The sequence below is a fragment of the Petromyzon marinus genome, chromosome 1, assembly GCF_048934315.1.
Source record: "Petromyzon marinus isolate PM22_M1 ecotype Great Lakes invasive population chromosome 1, UKy_Petmar_22M1.pri1.0, whole genome shotgun sequence".
NCBI lineage: Eukaryota > Metazoa > Chordata > Hyperoartia > Petromyzontiformes > Petromyzontidae > Petromyzon > Petromyzon marinus.
The window spans coordinates 13922637-13945166 of NC_133667.1; the positions used below are offsets into that span (position 1 = coordinate 13922637).

Consider the following 22530-nt stretch of genomic DNA (forward strand, 5'->3'; position numbering starts at 1 on the left):
CCAAAAGCTGTGAAGCTGCGGGATTCGTTCAAGGGCAGGGATCGCGCCTGGGATGGGTGACCCCCATCCATGCACCTCGGGTTGCTCCAGGGCTGCTGCTGTTTGGACATGTTTGTTTGTTGTAGTACCGAGTTAGGCTGATGGCTTTAATCGAAGTTGTCTTGTGGTTTGTTGTTGTTGTTTGATTTGCATCCCACTGGGATTATTTGCACACAGCGTTGGTGTACGGTGCTTTTTCTGCAATATTTTTTGCTGTTTTTTTCCTGGATTTTTCTGTTTGCGCATAGTCACTTTAAGATGTTTTCTTGTTCATGTTTTTGTTTTTAGTTTGTTGCGGTTGCACCCGATTCAAGAGCCGAATGGCTCACAGGGCTATACCAAAATAAATTAAACTGAAACGTGGTGGGCAGCAGTAGTGGTGGCTAGGAGATGTTGGCTACCTCGTCTGGTGTGCAGGAGGTCGTGGGGTCGATCCAGACCCGGACGATGCCTGCTGTGTATTTGGACTTTGCATGCGCATTGTGGCTAGGAGATGTTAACTACCTCGCCTAGTATGAAGGAGTGGTGAGTTCGATCCTGATCCTGACGATGCCTGCTGCTGCTGTATATTTGGACTTTGCGGTGTCTCTTTCTATCCCAGTGGTCGCGTGGATTTTTCTCAACGTTCATCCTAAAAAGTCCCATCACAAGGGAGAAACACAAATACAAATGTCCCGTATTGAAACGGCTGTACGCCGTATGAACGTAAAAACTACATTTCCCCTGTAAAAGAATACTGGTAAACCGTATGGGTTGACGGTTATGGGGCCGTCCATACATGACGTCACACAGCTAGGGGGGGGGGGGGTCAGATATTTGTGATGTGTGACGAGAGGGGGGGTGAGAAATGTGACGTCACATCAAAATGTGCAACTTGAAATAAATATAGACAACACTTTCTACTTACTTAAATAGACTTTTTAATAATTTTTTCTCCTGCAACATCAGTGCAGCGGCACATTTAATACGCACTACAATGACTAGTTTAAAGCGATTTGAAGCATGTTTTATGGTTTTGACGTCATATTTGAGGGGGGTCTGACTTTTTGTGACGCCGTGTGACGAGGGGGGGTCAAAAATCGTCCAAAATCGCGTGACGTCATTTATGGACGGCCCCTATGGTATCATGTAGTGTATAGTGTATCGTAGTGTAGCGTATCATAATGTAGTGCATAGTGTAGTGTATAGTGTAGTGCATAGCATACCTGTCAATCCCTTATCAGTGCCTACCTTATTATAAACCTCGATGCAGAAGCAAATCCTCGTGGTCGCCGTGGTTATGACACGCGGTGGGGGGGGGGGGGAATCTCACAGGGGGCCTCGCTTTTTAAAAATGTTTTAATTGAAAATGTTTTCATTGAAAATAATAATTATGATCACCACAACAACCGCTTTAGGAAAGCAACGCTTGTGCCTCGAAACTGTTTCCTGCGCCCCCCCCCCCCCGGGTTATCCAATTCCCACGCATCGCCAAAGCAATTTGGAATACCCGGTGCACTTTTAAGTTATCAACACGAATAACTCATTTCTTGAGAATTGCTTTTTTGTCTTCGGTTTCTTGTCACCCCCGCTCCCCGCACCTCCGATTAGCACGGTTTGCTACGGATGGTGCGAGAGAAGTTCAACATGGTACATACAAAACATACAATGCAACTGGTCTTGGCCAAAGCATCCCATTACAGCCTTCAACTCTTCTCATCCATACGCTTTGGGTCTTTCTTCTTATCCACTATACAGCAATACACATTGGCCCTCGCTATGTGCTATGAAGGGCCATTTCCCGAAACGTCGCCTTGTTACTGTGTGTATATATGTATCTTCTTTTCAGTGGGGAGCAATAGTGTAACCAGCAATCCAGGTTCGATTCCCTCGGACCTGGGCCTCCTCCCTAGGTCGACTCAGCCTCAAATGAGCACTTAATGCGGTGTGTAGCAAACATCGCCACTGGGGGAGACAAAGGCGGCCGGGCGTGGTTGCTGGCCACCCAATCCCGACACGGCCAATTAGTAAGGGGTTTGTCACATAAACAGAACACGCCAATTCGTTGCTAGTACAGCACTAACCGGTTGTGTGTGGTGGAGAGTAAAACCCGCAACAACATTTACAGGCTTTCAATTGTCCATAATATAGGGTTTTTTTTTGGGTGAGATCGCATAAATATAAATGTGTCGTTAAACCAATCTGGCTGTCCGACTGATGATGCTCGTTGTAATTACCAGCGAAACGTCATACTCGGATTGTAAATGTTGTGGATTTGCTCTCCATCACACCGAGTACTCAGATTGTAAATGTTGTGGGTTTACACTCCAACACACAACTGGTGTGCTCTACTAGTAACGAATTGACCACGTTCTGTTTATGTGACAAACCCTTAACTAATTGGCCAGTTTTGACTATCCAGCATGATGATGGTTGTCCGCCTGATGAAGCTAGTTGTAATTACTGGCGAAATGTCGTACACAAGATTGTAAATGTTGTGGATTTGCTCTCCAACACATCAGTGTGCTGTATGAGTAACGAATTGGCCACGTTCTGTTTACGTGACAAACCTTACTAATTGGCTGTCGGGTGGTGGCGGGTTTAACGACACATTTATATTTCCTGATGATGCGAGTTGTAATTACTGGCGAAACGTCATACTCGAATTGTAGTTGTTGTGAGTTTTACTCTCCGACACACAACCGGTGCTGCTATACTAGTGTAGTGAGCGGCTTCCGAGACACGTCGAACGGAAGGCTTCTTATTTATTAAGAGCACACTGGGCGATACATTGTGTAATGCAGCGACACAATAGGCGATCCTAACACATAGCCCCATCTCCGGCGTCGCTATGTAAGCTGTTTGACCAGCGCAGCGACGGAAGATCAGCCACATGGTCAGAGACGAAGACGTGACGACGAGCAGCGATGCAGCCAGGACCCAGGATCCGTAACAGCCACGAACCTCTGGTCGGTCCCCCTTATATCTGTCCCAGCGCGGACAAGCTCCACCTCTTGCCACGCCCCCTTTCGAGAACCTTCGAGCTGATTCCCGGAGCTTCTCGAATGACTCCGCCTTTTACCTTTACCCCAGATACGCCCCCCCTTTAGAATAAGGCATTTTGTAATGCAGATATGACCGTAATTACCACTCCCGGCCGACAGGTGTGCACTCTTGATTTGAAGCTTTCGTGACTGCAGGAATCCATACTCTTTGGTTTCGTATAGGTGTCACCCTGTCATAATAGTGTAGAGTAGCAGTTAGTGACGTCATGTCACGCTCGCCCTCCAGTATGATGACGTCACGTATGGTGACATCATGTCCCCCTGGGATATTTAGTTTGGGACCCGTGACGTGTTCGAGGTCGTTGCGAGGAGCCAGGAACGTGTGAAGTTGGGAGTTGGGACCCAGGGTAGGGGGAAATTAGCACCAGGCTAGGGTAGCCTGTGGGTGTGCTAGGGACCTCCCCAGCACCCTTCCCCCGGGGCAGCGATGGGACCCAGGGTAAGGGGAAATTGGCACCAGGCTAGGGTAGCCTGTGGGTGTGCTAGGGACCTCCCCAGCACCCTTCCCCTGGGGGAGCGATGGGACCCAGGGTAGGGGGAAATTAGCACCAGGCTAGGGTAGCCTGTGGGTGTGCTAGGGACCTCCCCAGCACCCTTCCCCCGGGGCAGCGATGGGACCCAGGGTAAGGGGAAATTGGCACCAGGCCAGGGTAGCCTGTGGGTGTGTTAGTGACCTCCCCCAGTACCCTTCCCCTGGGCTGTGGAGTGTAAGCAGTGAGTGGGCAGTACACGGAGTCGTGTGCGAAGAGAAATCTTTAATAAAAAAAACAACTGGCGCAAGCCCCTACATGAAGATCTGCCTCCGAGTCATCATTTACGCCCCAACAACACTAACGAATTGGCCACGTTCTGTTCACGTGACAAACCCCCTTTACTATCTGGCCGTGTCGGGTGGCGTCGTCTTTATTTACGAGATATAAACCAAACAAAAAAAAACCTCATGAATTCGTGAAGAAGGGGTGGTGGTGGGGGCGGGAGAGAGGCTTTGTCACGTAAACAGAACGCGCCAATTCGTTGCCAAAGTACAGCGCTACATTTATTTATTTAAAACTAATTCAGCATTTTACACCGCGCTTGCAAATTTGCTTCAACGAAGTTTTTTTCAAATCGCCGCGGTCCCTCCCCCCTGACTGCAGCGCGTTGCGGAAACACACGTGCTCGTCAGCACCCCCCCCACGCCGCTCGCGTTTAATTCCGGGGAAAGAGAGAGAGAGGGGGGTTAAAACAAAACAAAAAAACACACAAAGAGTTTGTCGTCGCGATTACAGTAAGTCTTCTTGAGGCGACTTGCGCTTTGAAAGTTTTAATGTTTAAAAAAAAAAAATTGGGGGGGGGGGGAAACGCTCGTACCCCTGTGCACTTGTGCGCCGCGTGTGTGTTTGGTTTTCCGCAGTTGTTTCTCTTGTGTGCCAAGACAGTTGTTTGCCTGACTATAAAGTAAAGTCCACGCGAGTCGTCGGTGCGGTAAGGTGAAACTACGTTATTGTTCCATAGGAAGCTTTACCGCCACTCTCAACAACCTCCCACCCCGTTTCCTTCCTCCATACTAAAATATTCCGTCTGGTTCATCCGCATCTCATCATGGGCACCGCGGTGGCTATGAGACGTTAAATGCCTCGTCTGGTTTACAGGAGATTCGTGGGTTCGATACCGACCCTGACGCCTGCTGCTGCTGTATATTTGGAGTGTGCGTGTCTCTCCATCATCATCACGGTGGCTAAGAGATGTTAAATCCCTCGCCTGGTACACGGGAGGTTGTGGGTTCGATCCCGACCCTGAAGCCTGCTGCTGCTGTATATTTGGAGTTTGCGTGTCTCTCTCATCATCATCAAGTTGGCTAGGAGATGTAAACAACCTCGCCTGGTACACAGGAGGTTGTTGGTTCGATACCGACCCTGACGCCTGCTGCTGCTGCTGTATATTTGGAGTTTGCGTGTCTCTCTCATCATCATCACGGTGGCTAAGAGATGTTAAATCCCTCGTCTGGTACACAGGAGGTTGTGGGTTCGATCCCGACCCTGACGCCTGCTGCTGCTGCTGTATATTTGGAGTTTGCGTGTCTCTCTCTCTCCCCTTGGCCGCGTGGATTTTGTTCTCTGGGTCCTCCGTGGTTTCCCCTCCACATCGACAAACATACCTTTGAGTCTATTTGGCTACCGCTATTAATGTCCATAAGCCAACTCGTTGAGCAATAATTTGTGATGGCCAGGTCGCTTCTGACACAAGAGCTTTATCGCTTAGTGGGCCTTACCTGGTAAAAAAAAACCAAAAATGTGTGTATACTCTTTGGTTCTTTCGGTAAAGTCACGTAAGTATAAAAGAAAATAAACCACGACGTTTCGGGCGCAGCAAAAGCGTACCATCATCAGGCGATGATGATGGACGCTTGTGTATTTTCTACCTACGTGACTTTACCGAAAGAACCAAAGAGTATGGATTCCTGCAGCAGTCACGAAAGCTTCAAATCAAGATTAAAATGTGTATATAGTTTCGTTTATCGACGCCTTTCCTGTTCTGCCACCCCGAACCACTCCTCTACCACGTCCTCCTGCTTTCCCGCTGTTTATTCCAATTGAACCCTGCCAGGCCATCCTTACTTAGCGTGACCCTTAAACGTGCGTGACCCTTAAGGGATATATTCGTGTTGTCGCTTGAAGCGCTCCAATTTTTTTGGGGGGGGGGAGGGGAATTCAACATTAGCGAGGAGCGGTGGTGCAGTTGTTACCGCCCTGTGCGAGAGAAAAATACACGATTGCGTTCATTGCAACCGGTGAAGCAGTATCGGAGTTTGTCGCTGTGCATCCAGAGAGGGCATTCATTCAACAATAAATTATGAATGGCAACATTTATTTTATTATTTTCAAATGGCGGTGGGTGGAGCGGTGGTTGCGGTGGTTTAGCACGCTGCTCTATGAAGCCATTGACCCGAGTTCGATTACCAGCTAACAATCAGTCGCAAGTGATAGCTGTACCGGTCATGCCGTTCCATCCTTCAATTTGCGCTGACTACTAGTGTGTGGTAAATTATGGTAAAAGAAAAAAAATACCATGACTGATGCTGTGTGTTGAGAATGGCTGGCTTTAACAGACTTGTGGGGAAAGTGTTGTTAGCAAGCACCTATGAAGGAATGGCACGACACGCGAGGGGGTGGGTGGCCAGCACCACGTACCATGGTACTTGCTCGAGGCCGAGTCGACCTAGGGGTGGCCCAGGACCAGTTCAGATAATCGTCACTGGTGTTGGTGGCCCGTGAGCGGGAATCGAACTCGGGTCGCCGGGTCCGTAGCGCAGCGCGCCAACCGTTGCGCCACCGTGCATGGCATAGATTCACTCTGACGCTCAATGCTGAGCTTAAGCTCAGGATACGGTCTGCAGCTGACAGCCTGAAGTTGTATTGAGCGGGCCACTTCAAGGTGCGATCAACCACAAGGCGTGTTCCCTCCTTAAGTTGAGTGGGATAATATAAGAGTGATAAGCGCACTGTACTATGAACGATACAGCAACATTACGGTCATTCCAGTGGGAGCAGTCGTGCAGTGTTTAGCTCTGACGTTTGTCCTAAGGCGTCTTCATCTAGAAACGTGCGTTTAGATGATTTTGCTGCAAAAAATTTCCACGTGATATTTGTGGCCAGGTCGCTTCTGAAAAATAAGCGAATAGCTCAGTGAGCTTTAACAATGCAGACATGAATCCTTGTTAAAAGGTTTCAGTTTTGTTGCCAGAAAAAAGGGGAAAACCCTATTATTACATTTTGGTACTGGCAAAGGAGGTCTAATGATCGTTTAGTTTTATTTTAATATTCTTTGAAGTAATTTGTTTTCCTTTGCTATACCTTGCACACCTATCGTGTTTATGCATTGTTTGTTGTAACGTTCTGACATGCCCTTACTGGACATCTCTGAAAAAAAGAGCTTTATAGCTCATTGGTTTTCTCCAGTATAAATAAATGTCCTGATTTAAACTAAAACGGTTCAGTGCACCTGCTGGAGGTGAACCTGTTGGCACAAAAGCATAGAAGATCCAACCTCAATGAAGATGGGGCAGGGGAGGAAGCCATATGGTATGATTTAAATAGCCCGCATTGACCACAATAGTGGATGTGACATCAGGGATGTCCAACCGAGCTTAAAGGAAAAGCCAATCAAAATAAATTCTGGAGCAGCCGACCCCATGCAATAATAAAAACAACACATTGAACAATAAGACTGCCCTACAAAGAAACTATATAAGCATAACTAATGTACTTCACAGCACATTTCACGAAGGTTATTGCTCAAATCGTCACCTTTTACTAAATATTTTTCTTTTAGGGCAGTGTTATTGCCGAAAGTGTTATTTGTGTTTATGCACCACTGTGAACATAGCATAAAACACCCTTTCAATAATGGGACTTCAGGCTTAAAATAAGAATATGTATGAATTATAAAATTATGGTATTCACATTGCAAATACATTCTAGAAGAAATTTAAGCTTTAGAGCTATAAAACATGTTTCTTACCTAAGATGCAAAGGATATTTAGGGCTATGGCCAACAAAGGTCTTGTTTACCCCATCAGGATGGCGTGCGTAGTGGCCACCCCGTTGCTGGAGCCGAGCGGGGACTTCCCGGCGTGGCTGGAGGCGCAGGGCGTGAACGCGGAAGTGGCCCGGGCCATGGACTCGGAGCTGGGCATCCGGGACTACGGGGTCCTGCGCGCCTGCGTCGGGGACGGCCTCGTGCGGGCCGAGCTGCTGGCCACGGCACGCGACCGCCTGCCCTTCGGCTTCTACGCCGTGCTGCGGCAGGTGGTGAAAGCCCTGCAGGGCGCCGAGCACCAAGATGCTGGGACACCGCACTGGGACGACGCCGCAACCGCCTCCAACCCGGGCGACATGACGCTGGGAGGCCTGGTGGACGTGCTGCTCGCTCTGTTCAGCGGCTTGAGCCGCGAGTTGCTGTTGTCCGCACAGAAGCTGGGAGACATGGACAAAAATGGAACATGCGCTGTTGGTTCCCCTTCAGCCGCCGGGGCTGAAACACCTTTAGACAATGAGATTCATGAAATGAATGATTACGCAGTAAATGGTAAGATGCTTTCCATTGACGAAGCTCCTAAGTTGTACAAACTTTAAAATACATGATCGTTAATTATTGCACTTCCAATGTTTATTCATATTTTTTTTGCATGATACTGCAACATCTTAGTGCTAAATGGACAAATATTTAGAGAAATGTGACCTCTGCTGGTTGAAAGACACTAGACTAAGCAACCCTTTAAATCTAAAGTATTCCAGTATTTGATTGAGAATTTTGCCTTGACGGAGTGTTTGTGGTTTTGACCAGATGAGGGTGGAGAGAACTCATCTCCAGACAAGGACGACATGGAGCCCCACCATACATTTTTTCCAGTAAAATCAGAGGTTGATAAAGGTAACAACAATTCCATTTATAATGTGTAAACCTGCCGAAAATGCTCTATGGTCTACACGATTATTACACAAGCTTGGAAACAATTACCAACTGACACACTGCATGCCTTAGGTTGTAATAATAATTCCAACTTGCAGTGCGCACAGTTTCTCCTTGTCGATGAGAGACGACCCCGAGGTGCAAGCAACCACAAAAACACAGAAAGGCAGCCAGCTGGTGAGCTGTTGCCAACAATTGCCCAGGCTGTGTGGTCTATATATGAAGATGTTATCAACCATTTCATGAGAGTGAATGTGGAATGAAAACCAGAGCACCCAGATAAAAACCGACACTTGTGAGGGGACAACACTCTATCCCATACCGATGGAGCGGATGGATTCCACGTATACTTCTGGCAAGACAGGGCATGGCACCTCGACATCCATGGGAAGGGAGTTTGATAAACATGTATGTGATCCACCAACCCTTGCCTCTGCAGTGCTGGATTACAGGCGTGAGCCGCCACCAATGCTGAAACTGCATCCTCAAGATAGAGTTAATGTATGCTGTTGCCAAATTTACGACGTGTAATTGTGATGCTAAACTGTTCGTGAGCCTCTATTTGTGCTTTGGCGTCGGATTTAATAAGTTAAAATTGTGTAAAGTTGGTTTCATTGTTGTTTTCTGTGTAGGTAGAGACGACAGCGAAGGTCACTCAGGATTCATCATCGAAGATGCATTCTTGTGTAAAGAGGTGGGATTGGACGTCATGAACGTTGTGAAAGTTTCACAGATTGAGGAGCAGACGGAGAGCCACACTGAAGTTGAAGACAAGAGCACCGTGCATGTGACCAGATTTATCAAGGCAACAGAGCACATTCCTGAGAGAGTGGGGGCTCCGAGCATCAATGACCGTCTACCAAATGATGGGCAAAACATTTTTGAAGACAACACACCATTAGAGCAACAGCAGCCTTTAAGTAAAACCACAAGCCCTCCCGTTTTTCTAACAGCAAACGTTAACAGCGGCACGGAGAAGAAGCCTTACCAGTGCTCCGTGTGCAAAAAGAGCTTCACGTGGAACTCGCACCTGGTTGAACATCAACGCATACACACGGGTGAGAAACCGTACCGCTGCAAGACGTGTGACCAGTCCTTCGTGCAGTCGTGCCACTTGAAGACGCACATGCGGACGCACACTGGCGAGAAGCCCTACCTGTGCACAACGTGCACCCGCAGCTTCTCACGTAGCCACCACTTGAAGGCGCACCAGCGCATGCACACGGGCCAGAGGCCGTTCCAGTGCAAGATTTGCAATCATAGTTTTTCACGGACGGGAATGCTGAAGGCACACGAGCGCTCGCACACGGGCGAGAGGCCCTACCGGTGCAAGATGTGTGACAGCAGCTTCTTGCGTAGCCACCACTTGCAGGTGCACGAGCGCACCCACACGGGCTTCCGGCCGTACCAGTGCAAGGTGTGCGCCAGCAGTTTCATGCGTAGTCATCACTTGAAAGTTCACGAGCGCATGCACGTCGGAAATGACTCGCAGCAGTGAGGTGTGTGTATATATGTGTGTGTGCTCGTGTCTTGATGCTTTGTGTTTACGTCTGCCCCCCGACGGTTAGGAATTACCACAAGGAGTTTGAGGCCAATGCTGTGAGCTGATGGACAAACCCTCTTTGGCCGCATTTTAGGAATAGGCAGGCTACAGCTTTCATATTATAATAATATAATATAATTGTTTTTTACCCTTTTATCTGGCAATAAAACTGACCTATTTTACAAGGAGTCATGTTTGCATTGACCACAATACCTGCGGTCGGAATGCAAACAAAAAACATAACTCTGATAATGTATGCACTGTCCTTGAAAAAAAAAGGTGTTAGTTTTGTTGCCAGATAAAAGGGTAAAAAAACAATTATATATTGCTACTGGCAAAGGAGGTTCCAATGGAGCTTTCATATTCTTTGGGTCTTTACCGAAAGACCCAAAGTATATGAATTCCTGCAGTCATGAAAGCTTTAAGTCAAGATTTTACAGCTTTCATTTGAACAAGATTGAGGAGTGGCTTGATCGGACGAAGAGTAAATAAAAAAGGAGTGATCCCAACCAACTAATTTCAGAAGGAAACCAGGACCCTCAGTTATGGCCAACAGCCTCCAGTTCTCCAACAGCGTTTGTTGCTGATGGCCTCTGAATGTTCTCATTGTAAGCAACCATTGGCTCAACACTTGACAAGAGGGTTACAGCCCTTCATTGTCAAGACACTATCACATGTGAAGAACTGCACAATCCATAATAATACTACAGGAGAAGTATCGTTACAGGAGCCTTATTGGTGAGCTGTGATGTGTGTCTGTTCACTAAAATCCCTGTCCAGGTGTTAGATAACTCGTGCTAAGAGGACTACCCAATAACTATCCTGTGCTCGCAGAGTTATCCTTTAAAGTCTAAATATTTCATGTGGGATTGAGTGCTTTACGAACAATAAGAGATTACTGCCACGGGAGTCCTCGATTTCCCCAGTGGTAGCCAATCTATTTCACTTCGGCATGCTTAAGTTCCTGCCCTCTAGTAAGGACAAGCTGCCTGCACCGCAGGCAGAGGGTGTGTATCGACAGATTCAAAAACTATGTGGGACAAACTTGCAGATGCAAACATGTCGTATCAAGGAACACCAGGTTTGCGTTCAATCAGCCAATGTGGAATATGGCTGGTTGGGTCTAACACAACGTACTGTCTAACAGTGCCGAGGCCCTATCAATAACAACACTTGCTCTTGTCTCATAATATAATCCATTGGAATTGAAAATATGCCATAACATTTAAATCAGGAAGATAGAAGCCGAGTTTAACTCTAAAGCAGCTATTCCATTCCAGACCTTTCCAGATGCGCAACTGCACGTGCCCGGATAGGTCCAGCCAGGCCCAGGACAACCAATTATAAATGTGGGTGGTGACCATCCAGTTTCTATGCAATCATAGTCCTGGGAGCCAACAGGATAACCAGGACAAAAACACATAACATAATAGTGGACATAAAGGGGCCCGTGAGTACAGACAACAATTTTGCTTGGCCTCCAAAAATGTGCATCGTGCATAAAACCCAGAGTATCTGTGCGAGTCCCAGCCAGTTCGCAAAGATGGACGTGTGTCAGTGGTTGCTGTGAATTTCGTCACCACTCCCGACACACCAGCCAATCGGCAGCCAGGAAAACAATTTTGATGTCGCATGGCTAGCGTTGCATTAAGTCCCTGTGCAACGAAAGCACGAGTGAATATTATTAAGAAACTTGCAGGAATAGCCACGGGAAGCGTTGCCAGCACGTTGAAGATATCGACGCAGGCCCTTGTTCACAGAAGAAGAATGGCCACCATGAGGCCATCGTGTCCATTCAGCCGGGTATATGTCAGTTGTGTATTTTTTTAAGTAACGTGTGATTTTGTACCCAGTTATTTGTGCAAGTGTATGAATGCGTGTATGTAATTCCTGATGTATGTTCCTTTTTGTGGGAACGTCCATTTGCGTGTGTGTGAGAAAGTGTTTTTTTACACTTATTGAACTTGCCTGTGTATATGATGTGCTGTGTCAGCCTTAATAGGTGCTCGCTAACATGTTAAAATGCTATATGAGAAAACACTTTAAGACGCGGTGGAGAAAATTTGATGACAGCACTGCAAGGCGCCTATGCAGTGGGAAACGCCAGCCGGAGGTGGGAAAAGGTGGTCCTAACCTCGAAGACCACGCATGGTTCTGCAAAAGCTTACACAAGTTAAATTAACAATAGCTGTGGAGTTACGCTTGCACGGTGGTGGTGGCGGTGAACAGTGTATTTTACTGATTATTAATATTTGAACGTTACAAATTCAACACAATGACATTTTTAAACAATGGAACTTTAAATAAAGGCATTTTATCTCCGAACCTTGATTGTGTGACACTTGAATGGCTGATTGTTTTGGAATGACACAAGTACTTTTGTTGTCACCAAACACTGACAACGTTCATTGCAATTTTCACACATTGAAACACTTTTATAAATATTTTGTCTTCCTCTTCTTTGGTTCTTTCGGTAAAGTCACGTAGAATGAGAATAAAATAATAAATTGATAAAATAAAATAACACAATAATATTCTCACGACGTTTCGGCCACAACACAAGCGGCCATCAGGTGAAGGGAGCGAGACTGTCTGGTAGGACAGCGCTGGAGTGAGAGAGCCACGTTCAGAGCACGGCTTTTAAGCTGTGTGAGAGGAACAAAGAGCCTTGACGAAGGAATTAGCATAAAATTTAGCATTGAAAAGGCTGAATGATTAGCTTGTGACTGGTCACAGAAATAGCTATGTTAAAAGTTAAAGCATACACATCCGCAGAGGCACCCATTGTTAAAAGGAATTAGCATAGAATTTAGCATTGAAATAGCTAAATTAAGGCATTCGCTTGTAACTGCTACAGAAATAGTTACGTTGAAGTCAGAGCATACACATTCACCGAGGCACTTAGTACAAATCAAAACAGGAGAATTTAGCATTGAAATAACTAGGCGAATTTAGCATTGAAATAACTGGGTGATTTGCTGGTGACTGGTCACAGAAATGACTACACATCTGAGCTATTCACAGTACTATATAGTGAACCAATAAAAACTAAAATATAAATTACCTTCATATTATCAATAAACTCTATATTCTCCAATCAGCTAAGCTACCAACCATAAGTCGTTATATATCACAATGCTATATGGCGAAAAAATGGGTGGATTCTTACCCTCAAATTTCCGTACCACGGATAGCTACGGGCCCCGTTCAGACGGACGAGTTCGTCCATGGTCGGAACAGAGGAGGGGGAGAGAGACAGCTGCGAAGCCCTAGTATACTCCATGTTGTAAACCATACCATTAACCGTGGTGTGAGAGGTATTAAGAGGCAATGCTGGCAAAAGAGCTGCGGTCTGAAGGTCATCGTAAAATTACAATTAATTAAGAACAGAAATGATTTAACACATCTTTCCAGTGGTTACTAAGCCTGAATCCATCTTCTCAGTTGAAATTGTCTCTGTGCTTGTATATGTGAATGGCCTCATGAACGAATCTCTCATGGTAGCCAGTTGGTTTGCAAAGAACCTCCGTCTTGGAGAAGTCAATGTCATGTGAGCCCACTGAATTGTAACAGTGATCTGCCACGGCCGAGGAGTTCGTCTTACCGTGTTTCAAGTCTGCTTTATGTTCGCGGATGCGGTCCGAGATATGTCTTTTGGTTTCTCCAATGTAGCTACTACCACAGAGGCACTTTAGTTTGTAAACGCCTTGGTACTGTATGTCTGGAAGAGCATCTTTTACAGATGGAACTAAATCACGGATTTTGTGTACTGTGTTGAATCGGACCTGGATCTTGTGTTTATTCAGGATTTTGGAGATCTTTTTAGTGACCCCTGCAATGTAGGGTAAGGTGATGGTTTTGAGTGGCTCCACAAGAGGATCCTTCTTCATGACTGGAGTGATGGCTTTGCGGATTGTGTAGTCGGAGTAGCCATTAGCCCTGAGAGCCTGGTGTACGTGCTTGAGTTCACTGGTAATGTGTTCCTGGTCGGAAATGCATTGGGCTCTATGGTATAGAGTCTTGATGAGGCAGTTCTTCTGGGATGGATGGTGGTGGGAATCCGGTTTCAAGTAAGCATCTGTATGGGTAGCTTTCCTGTAGACAGAGTGGCTCATTGAACCATCATGTCTCATTTTAATTAAGACATCCAGAAAGGGTAGTTTGCCATCTTTTTCGACCTCCATGGTAAATCTGATGGCTGGGTGTATGGAATTGATGTGGTCGCGGAATTGGTCTAGAGCAGGCTGGCCATGTGGCCAGATGACAAAGGTGTCATCAACGTACCTCTTCCATAAGGTCGGGCGTAGAGTGGCAGTCTGGATGGCGTCAGTTTCAAATTTTTCCATGAATACGTTGGCTACAACCGGAGATAGGGGGGAGCCCATTGGGGTGCCCTCAGTTTGTTTGTAGAAAGTTCCATTCCAGGTGAAGTATGTGTTGGTTAAGCAATGTCTCACCAGGGGGGGTACATCAGTATGCAGTCCTTGATGAACCAGGTCTTCAATGATAGCGATGGTGTCAGGTACCGGGACTTTGGTGAACAAGGACACCACATCAAAACTGACAAGCAGGTCGTTTGGGGACAGGGAAATGTCTTTGATTGTCGATACCAGGTGAGTAGAATTTAGTACCGCAGAGGTGGTTTTTCCAGTGAAAGGTCGCAGTATATCAGCCAGAAAACGTGCCAGTCTGTAGGTGGGGGAGCTGATAGTAGAGACGATGGGACGAAGGGGTGTATCTTCTTTGTGTATCTTTGGAAGGCCATATAATCTTGGTGGTCTGGCAGCAGAGGGTTTCAACAAGAACTGTTTGTTCTCATCAATTAATGCTGTTGAATCAGAGATAATTTTGTTCGTTTTGGTGACCAGGCTGTTGGTGGGATCTCTTTTTATTTTTGTATAGCTGCCATCGTTGAGTAGTTCTTGAATTTTGTTGTTATATTCTGTTTTGTCCATGATGACAGTGGCATTGCCTTTGTCGGCTGAGAGAACGACAATATCATCCCTCTTTTTTAATTGAGATAATTCAAAACGTTCGTCTTTGCTGATGTTGCTAGGTGGCAACTTAGCGTTTTTGAGGGTTGCAGCGATTTCAGATCTTGCTACGTCTGCAGAGATGTGACTCAAGCCCTTGAGTGCAACGTCGACATGGGCAATGATATCATTAACCGGTAAGTGTCTCGGTGTGACAGCAAAGTTTAGACCTTTAGCTAAAACGGATTTCAGACCATCAGAAATGGAACTGTTACTGCGATTAATTACGACTTTGTTGACGTCTATCTTTTCGGTGTGTGGATCCGATTTTTTGCTGGAGAGGTGATTGAATTTGGAAATCAAATTGTCCCTACATTTGTTCGACATAGTGGCAGCCGAAGAGGTAGTCATATTGTCTACATGTTCCCAATCCGATGTAGACATTGTTGCTGTCAATTTTAAGTGTGATTTGTAGAGTGTCTTGTCTAACTGATCGAGTTCGGTGCGTGTAAGTCTGATTTTTTCCGAGATAAGAGCGAAGCTAGTTCTAGCTAGAATTCGTTTTGCATTGAGAGAAGTTGCAACAGCAGAGGTTAGTGTAAATGCGGTTGGTATTACCTTAGAGTCGCGGCATCTCTTCAGAAAGGTGAGAGACTCGATTAGTTGAGCCTTCTTATCCCGAAGTCTGTTGAATGATCTTAAGGATGTGTGGAATCCCTCCCCGTAGAGGCGGTTAAATTTCGATTTAAAGCTTTCGTGACTGCAATGATTCATCTTCTTTGGTTCTTTCGGTAAAGTCACGTAGAATGAGAATAAAATAATAAATTGATAAAATAAAATAACACAATAATATTCTCACGACGTTTCGGCCACAACACAAGCGGCCTTCATCAGGTGAAGGGAGCGAGACTGTCTGGTAGGACAGCGCTGGAGTGAGAGAGCCACGTTCAGATCACGGCTTTTAAGCTGTGTGAGAGGAACAAAGAGCCTTGACGAAGGAATTAGCATAAAATTTAGCATTGAAAAGGCTGAATGATTAGCTTGTGACTGGTCACAGAAATAGCTATGTTAAAAGTTAAAGCATACACATCCGCAGAGGCACCCATTGTTAAAAGGAATTAGCATAGAATTTAGCATTGAAATAGCTAAATTAAGGCATTCGCTTGTAACTGCTACAGAAATAGTTACGTCAACAAAGTCGTAATTAATCGCAGTAACAGTTCCATTTCTGATGGTTTGAAATCCGTTTTAGCTAAAGGTCTAAACTTTGCTGTCACACCGAGACACTTACCGGTTAATGATATCATTGCCCATGTCGACGTTGCACTCAAGGGCTTGAGTCACATCTCTGCAGACGTAGCAAGATCTGAAATCGCTGCAACCCTTAAAAACGCTAAGTTGCCACCTAGCAACATCAGCAAAGACGAACGTTTTGAATTATCTCAATTAAAAAAGAGGGATGATATTGTCGTTCTCTCAGCCGACAAAGGCAATGCCACTGTCATCATGGACAAAACAGAATATAACAACAAAATTCAAGAACTACTCAACGATGGCAGCTATACAAAAATAAAAAGAGATCCCACCAACAGCCTGGTCACCAAAACGAACAAAATTATCTCTGATTCAACAGCATTAATTGATGAGAACAAACAGTTCTTGTTGAAACCCTCTGCTGCCAGACCACCAAGATTATATGGCCTTCCAAAGATACACAAAGAAGATACACCCCTTCGTCCCATCGTCTCTACTATCAGCTCCCCCACCTACAGACTGGCACGTTTTCTGGCTGATATACTGCGACCTTTCACTGGAAAAACCACCTCTGCGGTACTAAATTCTACTCACCTGGTATCGACAATCAAAGACATTTCCCTGTCCCCAAACGACCTGCTTGTCAGTTTTGATGTGGTGTCCTTGTTCACCAAAGTCCCGGTACCTGACACCATCGCTATCATTGAAGACCTGGTTCATCAAGGACTGCATACTGATGTACCCCCCCTGGTGAGACATTGCTTAACCAACACATACTTCACCTGGAATGGAACTTTCTACAAACAAACTGAGGGCACCCCAATGGGCTCCCCCCTATCTCCGGTTGTAGCCAACGTATTCATGGAAAAATTTGAAACTGACGCCATCCAGACTGCCACTCTACACCCGACCTTATGGAAGAGGTACGTTGATGACACCTTTGTCATCTGGCCACATGGCCAGCCTGCTCTAGACCAATTCTGCGACCACATCAATTCCATACACCCAGCCATCAGATTTACCATGGAGGTCGAAAAAGATGGCAAACTACCCTTTCTGGATGTCTTAATTAAAAGGAGACATGATGGTTCAATGAGCACTCTGTCTACAGGAAAGCTACCCATACAGATGCTTACTTGAAACCGGATTCCCACCACCATCCATCCCAGAAGAACTGCCTCATCAAGACTCTATACCATAGAGCCCAATGCATTTCCGACCAGGAACACATTACCAGTGAACTCAAGCACGTACACCAGGCTCTCAGGGCTAATGGCTACTCCGACTACACAATCCGCAAAGCCATCACTCCAGTCATGAAGAAGGATCCTCTTGTGGAGCCACTCAAAACCATCACCTTACCCTACATTGCAGGGGTCACTAAAAAGATCTCCAAAATCCTGAATAAACACAAGATCCAGGTCCGATTCAACACAGTACACAAAATCCGTGATTTAGTTCCATCTGTAAAAGATGCTCTTCCAGACATACAGTACCCGGGCGTTTACAAACTAAAGTGCCTCTGTGGTAGTAGCTACATTGGAGAAACCAAAAGACATATCTCGGACCGCATCCGCGAACATAAAGCAGACTTGAAACACGGTAAGACGAACTCCTCGGCCGTGGCAGATCACTGTTACAATTCAGTGGGCTCACATGACATTGACTTCTCCAAGACGGAGGTTCTTTGCAAACCAACTGGCTACCATGAGAGATTCGTTCATGAGGCCATTCACATATACAAGCACAGAGACAATTTCAACCGAGAAGATGGATTCAGGCTTAGTAACCACTGGAAAGATGTGTTAAATCATTTCTGTTCTTAATTAATTGTAATTTTACGATGACCTTCAGACCGCAGCTCTTTCGCCAGCATTGCCTCTTAATACCTCTCACACCACGGTTAATGGTATGGTTTACAACATGGAGTATACTAGGGCTTCGCAGCTGTCTCTCTCCCCCTCCTCTGTTCCGACCATGGACGAACTCGTCCGTCTGAACGGGGCCCGTAGCTATCCGTGGTACGGAAATTTGAGGGTAAGAATCCACCCATTTTTTCGCCATATAGCATTGTGATATATAACGACTTATGGTTGGTAGCTTAGCTGATTGGAGAATATAGAGTTTATTGATAACATGAAGGTAATTTATATTTTAGTTTTTATTGGTTCACTATATAGTACTGTGAATAGCTCAGATGTGTAGTCATTTCTGTGACCAGTCACCAGCAAATCACCCAGTTATTTCAATGCTAAATTCTCCTGTTTTGATTTGTACTAAGTGCCTCGGTGAATGTGTATGCTCTGACTTCAACGTAACTATTTCTGTAGCAGTTACAAGCGAATGCCTTAATTTAGCTATTTCAATGCTAAATTCTATGCTAATTCCTTTTAACAATGGGTGCCTCTGCGGATGTGTATGCTTTAACTTTTAACATAGCTATTTCTGTGACCAGTCACAAGCTAATCATTCAGCCTTTTCAATGCTAAATTTTATGCTAATTCCTTCGTCAAGGCTCTTTGTTCCTCTCACACAGCTTAAAAGCCGTGATCTGAACGTGGCTCTCTCACTCCAGCGCTGTCCTACCAGACAGTCTCGCTCCCTTCACCTGATGAAGGCCGCTTGTGTTGTGGCCGAAACGTCGTGAGAATATTATTGTGTTATTTTATTTTATCAATTTATTATTTTATTCTCATTCTACGTGACTTTACCGAAAGTACCAAAGAAGATGAATCATTGCAGTCACGAAAGCTTTAAATCGAAATTTTGTCTTCCGTTTGAGCTTTATTAAGCGCTTCCTTACAAGTCTCGTGATCTGTGCATATGACTTCCTTCACAAGGCAGCCTTTCTGGGGTGGCTTGGGATATTTCTCCCGCTACTGTTAGGAACTTTCATGTTTTAATTTGGCCGACTTGATGTAATTTCCTTTTGCAATTACGCCTGCGGCATCGACACTGAATCTCAATACTCATACGCGCGATTTGTATGTATGTTGAACTTCTTTTGCACCGTACGTAGCCACCCGTGACAATGCATGTTACGAACTACTTCCAAGTGACCCACAATTCTCAAATACATTGGTTGTGAATGCAGTTCAGTTTTCCCCTCTCAGATAATTCGGAGTAGTGTGCATGCACTCACATCAACGAATACAGTAATAAATTAATCCCAGTGAATTATTGGGGATGGATTGGTGGAACAATGGTTTAGTGTGCTACGCTATGAACTCAGCCACCTGGGTTTGATTCCGGCCACAGCTAACATCAGTAGCGAGTGATATCTTGAAAAGTCTCCTGGATGCACCTTTCACCAACCCACACTGACTGGTCTGTGTGACAATGTAACCTCTAACAATCCCCATGACCTCTTCGTTAGATGCAGAGCAACAACTACAATTTCACATTCAGGTGGTCAAGCCAGACAACCGCGTCAGGAGCAGCGGAGTGTATCGCCGTGATGTCTCCTTCGTATTCGTGGATTGGGCATCGCATCGTTTTACGTTGTACGGTCTGTTCTGGATTACCACAGTCGCACATTGGAGAGTTTAATTTTCCATTTGTGCATCAGGTATCCGCATCTGCCAAGGTTTGTACTGATGCGGTTTGGAATGGACCATGAGTTTCGTGGAAGATTAAATTTAGGAATCTTCTGCGTTCGGTCTTTTATAAGACCTACATGAATGTCATCATTCGATTCAATAATAATTACCACCCTTGAGAACCTAGCAGCATCTTGTGGTTTCAGGGACCACGTGAAACTATTGCATCCAATCAATACGAATCAACATTTCATGAATCGGTTGATTGGCTGATGATACAATTGAAAAACTGATTCTTACACGAGATTCAATGCATTGAATCGTGAGCCTAATATCGATAATGCACAAAGCGTGAAAGAGTAAGCTAGAATACCCACTATAGAGTGGATCTCGAAGACTCGACCTATGTGTTTGCGGAGGCCCCTTCTGTCAGCGGTGGCGTGAGCCATTGATTGCAGGGCTGCGCCGTTAACCTTTTCATTTACAGAGTGGTCCAGATGTCTCGCGATTCCCCCCCCCCAATTAATTGACCGTGAAAATGGTTTCCCTTTGCATATTCATTTCCATTTTAAATAAACATTACTTTAAAATGCTTACGTTTTAGAGAATTAAATTGGGCTTACAAGACATCTGGACCACTCTGTAACTGACCCTCTTTTGGATTGGGTATTGGAAGGCGAAGGGGATCTCGCTGCTGTGGCGAGACGTTAACTACCTCGCCTCGTGATGGTCCTGGGTTCGATCCTAACCCTGATACCTGCTGCTGTATATTTGGTGTTTGCGTGTCTCTCTCTCCCCCCCGTGGTCGCGTAGATTTTTCTCAGGGTCCTCCGGTTTTTCCCTCCACATGTAAAAATCAACATCACGCGTTGAGAGTATTTGGCTGCTATAAATTTCCACACGATGATAAACCACTTCGTTGGGCTATCGTTTGGGATCGCCAGGTCGCTTCTGAAAAAAAAATGCTATATAGCTTAGTGGGTCTTATCTAGTAAAATACAAATAATATTGGGTTCAGTGAATCTCAACCTTTTTTCGGCTACTGCACCCCGTGTTGACTTTTATTTCAAGAGAGTAAACCCCCGTGCCTGATCCAACGTGGTTCTGAGAAATAAATGTAGGAATAATTAGCACCAATAGTTTCACCAAGCGAATAAAACAAAACTCCAATGGACCTTCTGCACGCGTGACGCAATTTGCTGCAATACTCTTGGAAACCAAATATTGTTTACGATCAATGAGTTTAGAAAGGTATTTTATTTCGTTCTAGGGTACCATATGTATTGAAACGTTATCGTAGTTATTTTATATTGGCAGATTCATATGCGATTGTTCACCAATGACTCTCACAATATGATATAATTTAACACATTTAGAAGTCACTTCACGTGCCCCGCCAAAAACAACAAGCCCACTTTGTTGAGCAATCATTTGTGATGGCCAGGCCGCTTATGAAAACTAAATTAAGACCTCAGTGGGCTTTGCCTGGGTAGGATGGGGATGGTTTAGTTTTATTTGTAAATGTTTGGGTGATTTTGTTTGCCTTTCTTTGCACTTACTATATCGTGTTTTTATATCGTTTGTTGTAGTAACCTTCTTACCCCGTACCCCAAGTGGACATCTGTAAAAAGAGCTTCATAGCTCATCGGATTCCTCCTCGTATAAATCAATATTCTGATGATTCTGGGTCCGTGTAACCCCCCAGTTGAGATATAACTTGGTATATAGTTACATTTTGATTTAAAGCTTTCGTGACTGCAGTAATTCATATTCATAGCTCTTTCGGTAAAGTCACGTTGAAGGGAAACAATAAAATAATAAAATATATAAAAACAATAAAAATTCTCACGACGTTTCGACCATAACACAAACGGTCGTCAGCAGGTGTGTCGGTTCGCATTTATTTATTTATTTTGTAAACGGGGTATTTCTTTATTTATATAAAAAACGTCAGCGCCACGTGCAGCGATTTGGCAGTTTATTTAGAAGGACGAGTCCATCTATGTTCTGAAAAGAGGAGGGGGGAGACGAAAAATTAATGTATGCTGTCTGAAAGCTACCGTAAGCGTGAACAATCAATTAAGACCTGAAATGGTTTATAGTTTATAGTCGGTGGCTAGGAGATGTGAACTCCTTTGCCTGTTATACATGATGTAGTGGGTTCGATCCCGACCCTGACGTCTGTTGTATATTTGGAATTTGCGTGTCTCTCTCCCCATGGTCGCGAGGATTTTACTCCAGGTCCTCCCGGTTCCCCTGCCCCCTCCACATTTAAAAAATAATAGGTGCAGTTTAGAGCATTTGGCTGCTAGAAATTTCCACACGATAAGCCATTTCGTTGAGCTATCAATTGTGGCCAGGCCTTTTCTGAAAAAAGTAGCTATAATGCTCAGTGGGTCTTACTCTTACCTGGTAAGGGAAAATAATATTGGGTTTTACCCTTTCTGGCAATAAAACAGGTGTTAAGATGTTCAAACACCAAATAGATTCCTTTTGCAAGGAATCAAGCGTGTTTTGTTTGCATGCTCGCCACAAGTACTGTATTGTGGTTGGTGCAGTACTTGATTCCTTGCAAAAGGAATCCATTTGGTGTTTGTAAACCTTAACACCTGTTTTATTGGCAGCGAAGAGTAAAACCTATTTTTATTTTTTCATAATTTCATACCTGTCAACCCCTTATCAGTGCC

At 45.0% G+C, this 22530-nt stretch overlaps 1 protein-coding gene across 2 annotated transcripts; it reads left to right on the top strand.

Annotated features, from left to right (window-relative positions):
• Nucleotides 1-874: 874 nt before the first annotated feature.
• Nucleotides 875-12402, top strand: LOC116942723 (uncharacterized). 2 transcript variants are annotated; one of them, XM_032955008.2, is made up of 4 exons: nucleotides 875-4350; nucleotides 7642-8150; nucleotides 8409-8495; nucleotides 9167-12402. In XM_032955008.2, exons 2-4 carry the CDS (start codon nucleotides 7643-7645, stop codon nucleotides 10030-10032), a joined length of 1461 nt encoding a protein of 486 aa, XP_032810899.1. In that variant the 5' UTR covers nucleotides 875-4350; nucleotide 7642; the 3' UTR covers nucleotides 10033-12402. The 2 variants fall into 2 exon arrangements, with proteins under 2 accessions (XP_032810899.1, XP_032810908.1); XM_032955017.2 differs by lacking the exon at nucleotides 875-4350 and adding an exon at nucleotides 4392-4547.
• Nucleotides 12403-22530: the final 10128 nt, after the last annotated feature.

Excerpts from the sequence above, each read along its gene's own strand:
- LOC116942723 (XM_032955008.2), top strand. The coding sequence starts at position 7,643 with ATGGCGTGCGTAGTGGCCACCCCGTTGCTGGAGCCGAGCGGGGACTTC. Across the intron at positions 8,151-8,408 it reads GAATGATTACGCAGTAAATG|ATGAGGGTGGAGAGAACTCA; the intron begins GTAAGATGCTTT and ends GGTTTTGACCAG. Across the intron at positions 8,496-9,166 it reads AAAATCAGAGGTTGATAAAG|GTAGAGACGACAGCGAAGGT; the intron begins GTAACAACAATT and ends TTTTCTGTGTAG.